Source organism: Trachinotus anak, unplaced genomic scaffold (assembly GCF_046630095.1).
Source record: "Trachinotus anak isolate AG129_WGS33_773 ecotype Australia unplaced genomic scaffold, CSIRO_AGI_Tana_v1 ptg000026l, whole genome shotgun sequence".
NCBI lineage: Eukaryota > Metazoa > Chordata > Actinopteri > Carangiformes > Carangidae > Trachinotus > Trachinotus anak.
The window spans coordinates 102,813-118,438 of NW_027273877.1; the positions used below are offsets into that span (position 1 = coordinate 102,813).

At 42.6% G+C, this 15,626-nt stretch overlaps 1 protein-coding gene across 4 annotated transcripts in view; it reads right to left on the minus strand.

Moving 5' to 3' along the window:
* Positions 1 to 2,147: 2,147 nt before the first annotated feature.
* The window catches only part of LOC139609746 (NGFI-A-binding protein 1-like), a 31,175-nt gene continuing 17,696 nt past the window's right edge, over positions 2,148 to 15,626 (minus strand). For all 4 annotated transcript variants that reach the window (XM_071464697.1, XM_071464696.1, XM_071464695.1 and 1 more), the window contains exons 3-9: positions 11,268 to 12,070; positions 11,043 to 11,176; positions 10,742 to 10,793; positions 9,822 to 9,941; positions 7,746 to 7,914; positions 5,296 to 5,451; positions 2,148 to 5,119 (exon numbers count right to left, since the gene is read on the minus strand). In XM_071464697.1, the coding sequence (XP_071320798.1) occupies positions 5,043 to 5,119; positions 5,296 to 5,451; positions 7,746 to 7,914; positions 9,822 to 9,941; positions 10,742 to 10,793; positions 11,043 to 11,176; positions 11,268 to 12,068 (1,509 nt within the window). In that variant the 5' untranslated portion in view covers positions 12,069 to 12,070 and the 3' untranslated portion in view covers positions 2,148 to 5,042. The remainder of the gene's footprint in view (positions 5,120 to 5,295; positions 5,452 to 7,745; positions 7,915 to 9,821; positions 9,942 to 10,741; positions 10,794 to 11,042; positions 11,177 to 11,267; positions 12,071 to 15,626) is intronic.

Here is a 15,626-nt window from a genome sequence, read left to right on the forward strand (position 1 = left end):
TTGCTAAAGCAGTTCTGGGCAAACTCCTGAGTTTTTCTCATAACTGGAAGTTAAAGCTGCATAATGGTGTAAAAAGTGAGCTTCAGACATATGAGCTTCACCTATGAGATGGTGTCAGATGCTGTTAGAGGTTTTTACAAGCAGATGTAAAACCTTTTCATGACTCTGGTGAGTTTTATAGTTCAGCAGCTCAGAGGAGCACAATGGCTTTAAGACAAGTTATGTTAGAAATGTTTGTGTCCTATTTCACCTTTATGATGACACTTCTTCTTCTGTGGTTTTCTATAGTCTATCTTTACTGTATTTCTTCCGTCTAAATGTAAAAAGCCTATTCTGTGGTGGCTTCAAATGTTCTTTTTTCCAGTTTCACGCACATTTATAGTACGTTATGCATGATTTGTTTCAATGACAGAATCAAATCAGATCATATCAAGTGGCATGATAAAGTTATATGATGGAGCAAATTATATTGATTTTTACTCGGCCCTGATGGCCAATAGATTTCAGAATATGAAAGACTGTAGGAGATAGTTTCAGTCTCCACAGAGACAGATGCATGGAGAGCGATCTCTTTGTCCACCTTGTGCTTCAAAAGGATATATTTTCAATATAATCCTTTCTGTGCCAGTATTTCACCATTTAACATCCATGATTTGTATCTCTCAGGGGTTTATCTTGAGAAACCTTCAGAACTGATAGAACAATAGGAGAAAAATGTCACTTTTTCAGCAGCTCTCAAAGTTGAATTCTGCACTGAAATCCCCCACGAGCAGCTGCATTTCCACTGCATGCAGCAGTAAAGCAGAAAACAAAGGAAGGAAGGAAGGAAGGGAGACAAACAAGGCGATCCTTAACGAAGCTGCAGGGAGGAGAGGCGATAATTCACCAACACCCACACCTTCTCAAAAGCAGTCAGCTTCCTGCTCCTTTCAAAATGAGGGTGATGGGTGCGCTCAGCAGATCCCTCCCACGCTGCTTAGCGGCTGGCTTCCACCCACCGCCCGTGGAGCCGCCCACATCCAGCCGTTGCCACGGCAACACATCATCATCAGTGACTTGCACTGGAGGAGGAGGAGGACAGGGAGGGGAGGGGTGGCCGTTTGAGCGCCGAGCAGGGCTGCCACTGTGAGCAGCAACCAGCGTGGGTGTTCATGAGCTGAGCTATTCTCCAGAGAAAATCTGTCTACATGTGTGTGTGTGAGAGAGAGAAGGGCGTGGGGTGGAGGGGGGGGAGGGGGAGAGGAGGAGGGAGCAGAGAGAGAGGGGAGGATGATGGGAGGTATGTGAAAAGGACCTGCGTCACAGTGACTCATCAGCCAGTTTCACAATGTGTTGATGTGACGCTGATGCAAATGGCCTGAGAAGAGACTCATCTCACTAAAACAAACACAAAGAAGAAGAAAACAAACAGGACAGAGACGCTCCTTTAAAGGCAGCTCCACTGTCCACCCCAAACCTTTTCACCTGCATTTACATGAGAGGGACCACCACGCAGGCCCCCCACCCTGCTTTGCATTCGCACACATATTCACTCTGGGAGCAGCTGGGGCTTCCCTGCCTTGCCCAAAGGCACCTTGATAGCTGTTAATAAGTGATGAGTGAGCCTACATGGCTCAGATGTTAAAGCCGGGATTCAAACCAGTGATGTGGGTCAGACACTGAAACTCCACCAGCTCCTCCCTGTAGCGGGAAGCCAATATATAATCAAGCAAAACATTATAGTGTTACCAAGACTATAAGCTGTGATTACTGCACTACAGGGACCATTAGTCACTTCACTTGATATCTGACCTGAGCAACTGCACCAGAAGCATGCTAACATGCTAATGCCCCAACCTTTGTTTTAATCTGCTTTCCTGTTTTTTTTTATGTCAGTTTTATGAATTTAAAAAACCTGTGTTTAGCTGTGAGGCTGTGAAATATTTACTTGCTGTGTAGTGAGAGATTTTATTTCTTTCAAAGCTTCGACCAGAGATTATTGTTTGACTGTAAAATCTTCCACTGAATATATATCTTATTAAAAAAAAGACTAATTTCAGGGAAATATTTTTGTCATATTATCATGCAAACACCAAATACTGACAAGTAATGAAACCACAGGTTTAAACTGGCTTTAGATGACATTGATCACAGAACGCACCACACAATAGAGTTCAAAAAAATAAAGTTTAATGTTTATGTGCTGTATAACAAATAAAATATATTAGTGTTTAAAAAACAGGTGCATAACTAGGTGAAGCCTAATCTATTACTTTACAATAAACAGTGAGGAGAACGGTGATCAGTGACACGGAGGGTCAGACATGCGCTATTCTCTGAAACGTCGTACGACAGTCACACTAACTAGGCCAGTGTTTGAGCCAATCAGGATGGGTTTTTTTTGTTTTTTTTTAAATCCCAAAACCACAATGGCTTTACCTCCCAGAATTCACTAGCCACTTCAGATATAGTGAACTTTAGTTTTACAACAGATCACAATCTTAGTTTTTTTTGCTTGAAAAAAAAGCAACCTCATGGAAATTCATGAAAAGAGCACAATGCCTTTAAATACAGATACAGTGCTCTGTGCACTAAAAGTGAGACAACACAAACATTTCCCACCCTGATGACAGACATACAGTTACTGAGCACGTGACAAAACGATGGATCCATATAGAATGCAAATAGACTTATTACTTACATAAATATTGCATTGGTGTATCATTACGCTGAGTGAGACTAAACTATCTGCAGGGACTGGGGGGAGGGAGAGTTAGTCTAAATTGTCTGGACATTATTATCATCTTGGACCAAACAGACGTATTTACACAATGTGGCGAACACACAAAAACACAGCGAACACTTATTTGTTATGTATCTACCTCTAAACAGCAAAAACACATCTCTGAAATATGCACTGATGGTCATCACAGGTGGATTAAAAACTGTTAGGAGCTAAGGCTAATCAACATTATCATCATGTAAAGCATGTTTTTATATACCAGACACTTTCACACTGTTGTATTTTTTCCTCAATGACACATAAGATTTCTTTTTTTGATTTTGCTCTACATACATAAACACTGTATTGACACCAAAAATCTACAGCAAAGTTACACTTGACAAAGGAAAACCCTGGTTGAGAGATTAGGCTAGCACTATTTGTTATCATGGTACTATTTACAGACCCCAGACTGCTGCTCCGCAAAGAACAGCAATAAACAGGAATTTTGCTTTTTTCTGCTGTTGTTGAAAAAACCACAAACCTGCAATCTTTAATATTTTATTGTCTGCAGTTGAAAGTTTCCAAGCTGCGTGGATTTTACGACCCGTGAGGCCTCCTGAAAAACACACGGGCGTCTTAATTCCTGAAATACTCCCTGTTTGTAGATGCATGGTTTTGGTTCAACAGCAGTGTTTTGCTAAATTACAAAGTGAAATGAACCAATTAGCTCGGCCTCCGGCATGCCAGCCCAGCCATCCTGCCAAAACGAATGACAGACGTCCCCTGCTGTTATTCCACAACAGCTCCTATACATCCCCTTCTTAAATTACTCCCCATAAATATACACAAGACAAGAGCGAGGAAGGAAGGATTAAACACGCTTCTCCTGTTTTACCTTTTGAAGTGAACAACAAAAAACTAACCCGCTACAGGGGGTGAATCCTAACTCAGTCTCCCTACAGTACTTCTAGACTTTTGTTTTGAGTTACAGTACAAATGCAGACACCTAAGTTAGATTTGGGAGAATGACGGAGGCTCAGAAAACGAACACAAGCCACCAGCTGAATCTGTGGCTGTTGCTAACAAAGTTTTGATCTTCTTATCAAAAACGATAGTTGGCTTATCCAGTAAAATACACCACAAAATGCAGGCAGTTACTTTTGTGGCCAGAAGTCTCAAAGGTAAGGTAACACTTTGTATGACTACCATTATTATGGGTTGATTACTTTAATATTTTTTACAATAAATATTCACATATGTTTGTATGTACAGTTCACCACAAGTTTCAATAAACACTTTGTGTTCTAATAAAAAAGTGGATGTAAAGGGAGCGGAAGTACAATAAAAATTCATTACAAATGCCTTAAAATCTACTAGAATATTAGGGTAATGTTTATTTTTGTGACACTGACCTTTAAATTTGCCTGAAACAGCTGCCAACACACAAATAGCTGTGTTTAAATGTGTCAGTGTCATTAGTTTTGCTAGATATTTGGTCATAAAGCAAAGTAGTGGACTAATATTTTGATGTCATGATAGACAGATTAAATGTTAAGGGATCACAAATCTTTATTTCATTTTTCTGAGTGATGAGTCACCAACGTCACAGGGATGAATCAATCTAAAGCCAGGGGATCACCAAAGTCTTTAGGATTCATCCTGTGGCAACCGTGGATGTCTGTGTTAAATCTAATGTCAACTGATCCAATATTTGTCAATATATTTCAGTCTGGAACAGAAGAAGAAACAGACACTTAAAATATTGTTTTGTTAAAATGTCAGATTGAATACTGGCAGCGGCAGAAGCAGCAGCAGCGGCGGCGAGAGGCTTTAAAATATTTGGCTGTGTGGAAGTCATATAAAGTGTTACCCACATGCTGTGCTGATGTGTAGCAGCAAAGCCAACATTTCTGCTTTTGTCTCATCTCTGAATCTACGTTTGAGTTAAGACTCATCCCCGCGCTCACAGCCTGCGACCTGGCTGTCCAAAGAAAGTAACAAAAGTAACACCCAGGCAGAGGTAAAGAGTATACAAATGTCGGCAACAGATCGCTCTTAAATTACATGTACAGCTAACACGTACAATTAATCAACAGACAAAGACCTGTAGAGCACTGAGGGGTTTCTCCACATGCTCTCTAGGTGCTTTGGCAAATACCTTTAAAAGAAAAAAACTAAAAAGACAAAATAAAAAAAAATAAATGCTATTCATGAGGCAACATTGGTTGTTAAGGCTCTACTGTGGCTGTGCTTGCTTAGTATCTATTGACGGGTAATAACTGCATACTGTCAAGTGTGAGTAGAATGAATTGGGGGTGGGTATGGGGGGAGGGAGGCACTATGTGGAGTCTTCGGGCTCTGACTTGATGATCTTCTTCTCTGCGTTGCTTGATGCGCGCTGCGACGTCCCGTTTTCTGAGGACGAAGATAAAAGACGGTATCATCAGCAAAGAGGTTTATAATGCAGCAAAAAGCCTTTTACTTTTACAAAGTAGTAACTGTGGAACAAATTCAACGCGGTGAATTCTCCCATTTTATGAAACTCAGCTCTGCACAAAATGTCCTTGAGCAAGACGGCTAACATCACTGACCTGTTGCTGGTGTTTTGGTCTCGTCTGTGTTGTTGTTGTTGTTGTTGTTGTGGTTGTTGTGGTGACGCTTCAGCTCATTGGCTAGCTGCTTGCCCAACGGGAGGTCGCCTTCCTGCATGCTTTGACTAACCACCCGCAAGTTGATTGGACGTTCATCTGGAAAACAGAAAACAAATTTATTATTGTTCTGATTATTATTTTCTGGTTGAAACCCCCACATATTTTGTGTTTTTCTGTTTAACTTTTCCTTAAACTAAATTTGTAAATACTGCATCAAAATTGAGAAAGAGAAGAATACGCCTGTTGAAAATTTCTAATGAAGTCACTTCAGGTTCAGCTCTTCCTGTTCTGTCATGTATATATCATGAAATGCTAAACAAATATGAAATCAAGCTGCTTTTCACTGAAGCAAATCCAGTTGGAAAAAAGCAAACATCAGCCCAGATGTCTTTGTTTTACATGTTCAATATTCCCAGTGGTAACAAAGCATGTGTGTTTGTGTGAGTTAAGCTGCTGATCCCTCGTGTTTGCCTTTTATTCCTTTTGAGAGCACGAAAGAAACAAAGAGAGAGAGAGAGAAGATTTAACTGCTCTTTGCTTAATACTGACACACAGTTAATCTGCATTTTACAGGTTGTTCCTGAGTATTACAGCACAGCAGACTGGAGTCTTATCCTGGCTTCAGATATCAGATATAACCTTAACATACATAACCAATCTGGTCGTTCATGTTTCTGTATACATGGTTAAAACATTATGCAGAAGTCTGATTATTTACATTCAGGTAAATCTCCTCAACATCTCAGCACCGCTGTCATCTGAGTTTCTTTCCTGAGGTCTTTTCATGAGCAATGGGTGATGAGGGTGACAGCAGGGCTTACTCCACACATTAACAGCTTTTACTTGTCTGTCATCATATTTCATAGTCTTCAGATCAGGTCAACACAATTGTAGAGCTGTGAGTAATAATAGTTTTCATGATATTTTAATTGTTTGACTTTGAAATGTCAGAAACCAGTGAAAATATCCACCCAGCTAAAGGTGCTGTATTTAAATAACTTATTTTATTTGACATTTATCATCTAAAATCCAAATAAATTCAGTTTTCATCATCTATTAACCTGCCAATTAACAAAATAAAACCCCGTTGACTATAAATAACTATAACAATTCATTTTCTGTCATTCAGTTGATCAACTTATTGTGACAGAACAAACAAAACTAAACTAAAGTTTGGAGTAATGTGGATCACGTTGATATGCAACCACAAGCCGGTGTAAAAACTTTTTCATGAGGCTGAGTTGTGATGAATTTTACTCTTTTAGTTGATATAGTATAATGTACAAAATTCACAGAGGAGAGGAAATATGGCAAGGTAGAGAGAGAAAGGGATGAATGTGGGTTAAAAAAAGAAGTAGAGGCAGTGAAAGAGAAAATAAAACTGTAAACTGTGGAAGGAGAGAGGTTAGGAAGAGAATGACAAATGACAGAGACAAAGGGGACAAGCGGAAGGAAAGCAGAGAGGAGGTGGAGGAGAGAGAGAGAGAGAGAGAGAGAGAGAGAGAGAGAGAGAGAGAGACGCCCCCCTCTGGGCAACTGGCTGGAGGTAAACAGGCGTGGGCGTGATAATTACAGGTGCATTGTGGCATTTGTGGGAACAGCGTTATAATGAGCTGTCGGGAGTGGGTGAGGGAGGCAAAGGATGAAAATGAGATGAGGCCTGGAGGAGAAGTAAGATCCTGAATAATGATGTTCCTTGTTTTTTTTCTCTCTTCTTCTACCCCCCTCAGTGTTTGAGAAGTGGAGATGAAAAAATGGGAATGAGAGAGAAAAAAAAAGTGACAGCTGCCATGACTGGGTGTGGAAAGCCTGCACCTATAGGTGTTGTTTCCATCCACAGAGCCGTGTACTCATCCTGTGGCATTTATGACATGAAATAAATCTCTTCAAATTAGCACTCCAAAACAGATCAAGTCAAATTAGCCTCAGATTCAGCTTAAACACCAACCATGGGCATCAATTTGGCTGAAGACTGCAGACGCAGCTGGATGTTTTCCCCTGATTGGACTCAGGAGGCAGCAGTGAGCCAGTTACGACTTTACAAACCAGGATTTGGCAACAAATACCTTTAAAAAACCTTTGAGAAAAACAACAGCACTGTCTCTAACTATCAGCGCATCTCAGTTAAGCTTCATATGTGTTTTGCCTTTTATTTTTCATCCTTGTTGAAGCTGCAGGTGTAAAGCAGCTGAGCCAAGACATCAGAAAACAGACTCGTCCTGTGTCCACACACAGGCCCAGTTGTTGTTTCTGGCAAAGCTACAGCTGTTAATACAGTAACATTTTCATTTTAAGTAAAAAAATGTCATTTTCAAGCCTCAGATTCTCTGGTTCCGGCAGCTCAGATGATAATAAATGGAGAATCACACCTGTACCGGCTTGTTTGTTACCTTGGTTGTCTCTGTTGGCGTCGGCGGCGGCCCCGTTAGTGTTCTGGGCGTCGTTGAGGTACTTTAAAGCGGCAGGGGGGATCCTCCAGTCCAGAGCCTGGAGTCGCTCCTGAACGGCGGCGTCCTGCAGGATCTCCATCTGCCTCGCCAGCAGACGCTCCAGCTGCATCTGACGGACACAAACAATTTGAATTTAAAGACTAAGTTGTGATGACAGTAAATATATTGTGCAATTTAAACTGTAAACTCAACTTGAATTCTAGTTATTGTAAATAATTATTATTGTATGAATAAAAACACACAAGCAGGAAAAAGATATTAAACTTAGGGACACATCTGCCTATAAACACTGTTTCATTAGTATTATTTAGAGTTGTTATTATTATTATTATTCTACGGTGGCCCTGAGGTTTGGTGTCCTGCATCCAGCAGGTTCATCACTTTTTAATGTCCCCTAGAAACAGCGCTGTGTTGTGAGTATATGTTGTCTGATGAAGATGTTTGTTTGTGTGTTTCCTAAGCTGCAGTGTGTTGAGCTCTCAGGGCGACCGCATGATTCTGTTATAATGGTTGTAATTCATGTTAACTATTGATTCTACATCACATTTCAACTCTATTATTATCACTTTTATTTATTACTTCATGCATTTATTCATGTGCCAATATAAATGCAAAGCACATGTAACTATTGTTTAGACAAAGTATTACTACATCCATCAATATAACAACTATTATTACAGCTACAACTGTAACTCTGACAAAATATATTATGAATAATGACTGTAACAAACACCATCAGTGTAATCCAGTCAGTGAGCATTAACATGGAGGACGAGTGAAGCTAAGAGACAAACTGTTGGCACCTCAGTTTCATCCAAACTGCAGCTGAAATAAAAACAGCAGTGATGTCTGGGTATTGTCAGTCTGCACATCACTGTCACTTTAAATTATTATGGGATGTTCAGAAGGCCGGTGGTGTGAACGCAGCCATGAAATCTCTTCTTCCTCCGAATGCGATTTCTGGGAAATCACATCAAAATGACAAGTGGAACCGACCAAACACAAACTAATTCACTCACAGACACACACACATGAGACAGGACACATGTTCAACATGCACGAGGAAGCGAAGGGGCAAACACAGTCAGTGAACATGAACGTGTTCTCTGGGTAATGAGTTATCATAAAGCTCTCCTCCTACACTCCGGCTCTAATTAGGAACAAGCCACAGCAGCAGCATGGAAACCAATAAAGACCATTACTGGGATCAAACTGGATCCTGGTGCCACAAACATCTGCTGACATGGAAATCTGTCACCATGCCTGCTGGTGAGGATCCTTTTAACCCCGCAGCTGAGCGTTAAACATACACTGTGTGTTCACCCGTGATTTTCATATTTCTGTGTTAGAAATTAAAATGATATTTTTATGCTTTTTTCCCAGATGAAACAAAAAATGAAACAAAATAGTAGTTTGACACAAATAAAAAAAATCTTAGAAATCAGCAAAGTCTGGGGACTATTTTCAGCAGTGGATTAATACACATGGTGCTTCAGACAGATGTGATCAAAAACGAAATAAATCCTCCTCACAACCTGCTGCCACTGTTTCTTTTTTTTGCCACATTGACGTTTCGATGTCATTGTGATAATTATGTCATTAAGCTTTGTTATGTTGATATTTCCGGTGTCTTGTCTCTAAAGAACAATCTGTTTTTACAGTTTCCATCCTGATGACGACCCTGTGAAAACGGTCTGTGTTCAAACTAAATAAATCTTTCCTGTGGCACCTTCATAGAGGTGTGAGCTCTCTTTGTAGTTTATTGCTAATTTATTGATCGTTCTATTTGTATACATGTCTGTTCATATCCATCAGAAGATATATTTATGGTTTTAAGAACCAAAAAACCATCTCAGTGTAGTTTCAGACATCCACCTTTAGACTGTGTGGACCTTTAACAGCACCTTGTATTCAGAGGAATTAGAGAAATCTCTGAAAACGTTTGGACTTTGGGATCATAACTAAATCAACCAGCAGCAGTTTCTACCAGGGGTTTTATTGCACTCGTCTGCCCACCTGCAGATTTCGCCCGACGGTTTCCTCTCCTTTCAACTTGGCGCAGGCCAGCTGCTCCCTCAGCATCTCCTGCCTCATGTGGATGGCCTGCAGCGCCTCCTGGATGTCGAAGAAGTTCTCCTGAAGGCGTCGAAAAGACACAGGAACACGCATCGTTTTTAAAAATCCTGCACAGCTGAAGCAACAATCAAGGACAACAAAGGACTGTTTACTTTATATTGTATTTTCATTATTACAGTTAATTAATGTGACCTATTTATCCTGTGTCTCTGTTTCTGAAGAAGTTTGTGACTAGTATTACTACCACTAATCATGATCATACAAAACTAAACTGTTAAATGAAGAATAATGTGAGATAAGGGACATATTATAATGTTCCTGCTCGTCAGGAAACTCCCCCCTTTAGGAGCTCAGAGTCGTGTTACTGAGCAGGTGTCGGTTCATCTGCAGCATTTCCTCAAAAATTAAAATCCCTGCACAGTTCACCACCACCACATGTTTTCAATCACGGTTGTTTCAAACTGAGAGGAGTCATTCAGAGCTCAAAGACGCGTCGGGAGATGAGCGCTGAGAGATCGCTTTGTACTCTGTCCATTCTGTTTCTGATAACTGCACACAGAGGAGCCTCCTCTGCCCGGGCTCTGTCTTTACATGTTAGTGCAGAAAATTAAAACACCAGAAAAGGCTTCAGGTGTTTGCACAGCATTGTCACAAGCAGCCAAAAGAAAGGAGGTCAAAGGTCGCATTTCTAAACACTTTGACAACCTCAGAGACTGAAGCTGCATCAGCAGAAGTCTCCATCATGAGAAGTGTTGTGTCAGTGCAACACTGCACGTTCTCCGACATCCTTTTTCTTAATTTCAGGCAGTAAAATAATGGATGTAACCGCTGCACAGCTCGACTCCGGGAGCTGACCTCACCTCTGTTTTTATCCTCTTCGGTGACGGCTCGTCTCTGTCTCCACAGCGAGACCTGCAGAGAAACAGCAGGAGATGCACTTCATCACTTCACACACAACAACCCCCACTACAACAGGAGACAACCGGACAGGACACATGGACTTGATGATGATCCTTGTTCATCACCTCAAAGAAAACAGATGATCATGTACAGGAAAGACTCACTGGACAAATGTGATTGGTAGAAATCAGTTCTTCAACACTACAGCTGGAAAAAGTATTTGGTAAAAACAAAGAGTCATCAGTGCGCACTAGCTCTTACTTGCTGGTGCGGTAGGTGTATTTGTAGGTGACCTCTCTGGAAATCTGCCGGGCGAGTCCGAACAGCTCGTCTCGGCGTGTCAGCAGAGCCATGTCCCTCATACAGAGCTGAGCCGCCGCCTCGTTCACCGTCAGCTGCACAATAAAGACACAAGAACATAAACCTCAGGATCCCTGAGGACAAATTCATTCTTCAGGAATTTCAGAGGAATGGATCTTTATCGACCTCGTGCAGTGTCAGGTGTTTGCCGTCCCTCCTCTTGGAGTCAAAGCGTCCATAGATGGCGCTGTATTTGCGAATCTCCTCCTCTCTCCGCGGGTCATCGTCGCTCATTTCGAAGATGTGTCCGATCATCTTTGCGAGCTTTTTGTTGTTCTTCAGCTGCTCTTTAACCTCAGCCAGATCTGTTTTAGGAAGTCCAGGTGCCATCCTGTCCACACACTCCAGGACCGACTGGACGGCGGCAGCATCCAGAGCCTCCAGAGCGTCTCTGGGTGAGGACGGGGAGCCGAGGTCTGATGGCGACAGGCTGTGCTCGCTGTCGTTGCTGTGGCCCGACCAGAATCGTGCCTCGCTGCTGCCCTGCAGGGGCGACCCGGCCGACACTTTGTCCCGTGCCACGTCCAGCTTCCCTTGATCTGAGCAGGTGGGTGCCACAGCCTTGGGCATCTTGACGCTGGCGGTGTTGGCTCTGTCCTGGGCGCTGAGCAGCGTGGGCGAGCCCTCGGGCAGCTTGTAGACGGGGATGCTGCAGACGGGCAGCGAGGTGAGCGGCTGGTTGAAGATGGCTGGGTTGGTGACCCAGTCGCGCAGCGCCTTCTGCAGGCGGCGCACGTGCAGCGGCTTGCTGGCCATCCCGACGAGGGCCATGATCTCCAGGAACTCCTCCTCGCCGGCCTCGCACAGCTGCTGCACGTCGTCGCCGCCCTGCTGGATGAAGGCCTCATAGTAGTAGAGCAGGTTTGCTCGCTGCAGGATCCTGTAGAGCTGCAGCTCACCCAGGGTTCTCGGCAACACCGCCGCCATACCTGAGGGAGGACACACAACCTACTGAGACCTTAACAGACTAAAGAGCAGCTCTGCATTTTGGGAAATAAGTGTATTTACTTTCTTGCTGAGCTACTACTCTCTCAGAGCCAGCAGGCGTTTAGGTGGAGTCTGTTACCTTGAGACAGAGGAGCAGTGTTTCCCCCTGTTTCCAGTCTTTATGCTAAGCTAAGCTAAGCTAACCCAACACCGGCTGTAAAGTGTAAAGTCCCTTTAAAGCTGAATATCTGAAGTGAGATCATCACGTCTGAATTCTTCAATAGATACATGTTTTTTTTTTGTCATTGTGAAACACAGATAACGCAGAAACTGACAAAACCTGAAAAGTAACTTCACAAAAAAACTAGATGTCACTGTTACACAACAATAAAATACGTGGAATAACACACTTCATTAGAAGCTGCCAAAAAGAAAAATTAGTATATTTTAAAATTACAAATCTAAACCTGCTCTCTTGGATATTTCATGTTACACCTGATGCTGCGGGCAAATTATCAGTGTAAACTGACAAGGACACACATTTCTACAAAACCTACACGAATTACATTTGCACTGTACGCACTATTCCTGGCAGGTGCATGGTTTCAGTTTATCAGGCCTCCACAGGTGTGTGAAAAGGTTAAATTTGGCGACTTTTCGGTGAAGAACGCCACGAGTGCTGCACATTTTTAGCTTGAATGACACTGGCAGGATGTTCGAGCCTTTTGCTTTTTGGTAATCTTCATCTGTTCAGGTGTGTGAAGGTGAAATTGATCACGTGTGGAATAAACACACAGAATGCAGATGCGTGAATTAAAGACTGGAAGTGCCTCTTACAGAGCTAATTCAGTCCATCTTACACTTGAAGAGCATTAATCTACAGCTGAGATATTTCTTGCAGTCACTCTGCTTGAATGCACACAGAGATAAAACTGTATTTTAATCAAGTATCTCAGCCGTCAGTTTGTTTCTACATGCATGAGATTCCACATTTGCAGAACCCCGTGAGTAAACTTTTTCTGGCCGGGATGTTTGGCTGTTTGCTGCCCTGACAGCTCGTCAGATCGGCATTTATCTTCGAAAGCGACGCCGTCACTCACTCAGCCTACAGTCTCAGCCCTTACAAAGCAGAGAAACATTCAGATCTGCGCCAAACTCTTGTCACTCGCCACCTTAAACTGAGAGAGAGCAACAGTGGAGATCTGAAAGAGGCTTGTTTCTGACTATTCCTATGTGCATGTGAGGCCCTGCGGAAGCCCAGCTAACAGAGGAGTGGCAGTCAGCAGGCCCGGGTTGCTGGGAGGACCACATGCCTCTCTCCACCCCTGCAGGATGTGTAGGTGGTGGGCTCGCCTCGCCCAGAATAGGCCCAGAGAGCCTCAGCCCAGGGAGCCAGGCAGGCCTCGACTCAGCCTGAGTGAGTCGGGAAAACGACGACGAGAGAGGACAGAGACTGAAAGGATTACATGACACCGTCCACACCTTCAGTTTCAAACGCTGCAGCTGATTCACTGACCTGTGTTTATGTCCAAATCTCTACGAACCAGACCAGCAACTAAAAGTTAGCAGTTGTGCGTCTGTGGATCCATTTAGTGACGACACAGATGAGGCAGCTTTGTTGAAATGGAGGTAACTGTGACACATCAGTGAGGGAAAGGTCACCTCCACTCCTGCGTCTAGAGCTTCACGCTCAGGAAGGTTTTCTTTCATCTGTGTGTCTAAAAAAAACTCTGAGTTCACTCTGAGATAAATGATTATCTCCTCAAAGTTAAACAACAATCAATGTGTTGGAATAATTATTAGTTAAATGGAGAAAGACACAAACACAGAAACTTACTTAATCCATTCCAATCTATTTCTTTCTGCTTCTTTATGCTACAAACCGTTCATTGTGTTTATGGTCGTAGAAACGACCGAATGTGTCCAAAAACAGAAAAAAGCAAGTTTATACTGTGTTGAAATGAAGGTTGGGAGCTGGAGAGTTGGACTCCGGGAGGTTGTGTGTAATTAAAGGCCAGTGCCAGACAAAAGCAGACGTCTACGCTGCTTCATCACATCCATATAAAAGTCGAGGAATAATTAAAGGAATTTGAGATGTTAGAATTCACAAGCAGAATATTCTCCAGCTCAACCTGCGTTAGTGTGTTTACACCACGCTGTAACAAGAGTGAGAGCTGGAAGGGAAAGTAGTGATGCAGCAAAATCACTGTGGTAAAATACTGTCACAGACGGGAGGAAGTTCATCATGAGCAGCACGATGTGTCAGCTAGCTCTAAAACATCCAGCTCAGGAGAAAGCAAACGGAAAAAGTGACCATTCAACGGCTTTATCTTCTACATTTAGCAGCTCTCATACGCAGCCGCAGTAAACCGCAGCAGGAAAACACAATCTACACATAACATCCACTGAGGGAACACACGGCTCCCTGGGTTCAGTCCATTTAACTGGACATCAGTTCTGGTTCTGTCAGACAACAGCTGACAAACCTGAGAGAAACGTGTTGAAATCTTTGGTCGTTATTGTGAACGCCAGAGTCAGCTCTGCTTCACAGTTCAGACGGTCGCCATCAAAGGTTTGTCAGAAATCTGGGGCCATGTCGACAAACCAACCAATCAGAGCGCGACATGACGAGAGGAATACGCTGGACTGTAAACACCCGCTGACAGAGACATACAGTCTGTATATCACGGATGGTACGCAGCAGATCTCAGTGATCATTAGTGAGTTTCTTTCGATATATATTTTTATATTTGACGAGTTGAAAATGCTGATTGCAGTGATTTAAAACTGTTGTGTTGTAACTTGATGCAACAGCTTCACCTTTGTTTGACCGGTCTCCTGCTGACAGATCCAAATCAAGACAGAAGTTCAGAGCACGAACCAATTTATAGCCTAAACTTATCGCAATGCCTGACCTTCAAAATACATAAAACTCAACAATACAACAGCACGAAACACAAAGTTAATCTGAGTCGTGTTACATCCAACTGCTTCCTGTCCAAATTCAATCCTGGATCTGGAGCAGAGTCCAGCTGTTGATCGTGTGGGAACAAGCTTGTGTCGTCTGAAGACGTCTTTCGTGGTGTTGCATCCGTTCGTACACGCAAACAGTTACAGGAGTAGTTTGAAGTGAAGAAAATAAAGTTTAGGTGAGAAGCTTCAGTTCTGCCCTGGGCTCTGTTTCCAGATAACACTCATGTTTCGAAGGAAATTCTTCAGAGCGAGTGCACGTGCACGACGTTGGCTGCTAAGATGCACTTTCCAGTCTATTTGCATATTGAACTGTCTGTAAACTATGTTATGTATTAACAAACACAAAGTGCATGTGTTGCTCAGGTCCCAGATTCAGCCTGATGTCCTCCATGATTCATGCTGCTGTGTGGAAGTTTTCCTGAAGTAAACTGGTTCTGATTTGGCTGATTTACTCTTAAACTCACATTAGACCTGAACTAAAGCTGTAATGATTCTTTAAGGTTCTGTATCAGACCTGCTGCATTCAAGAAAACATGGAGTAAACTGAATAAATAAAAAGGAAAGAGGAGAGATTGAATCTGAGTG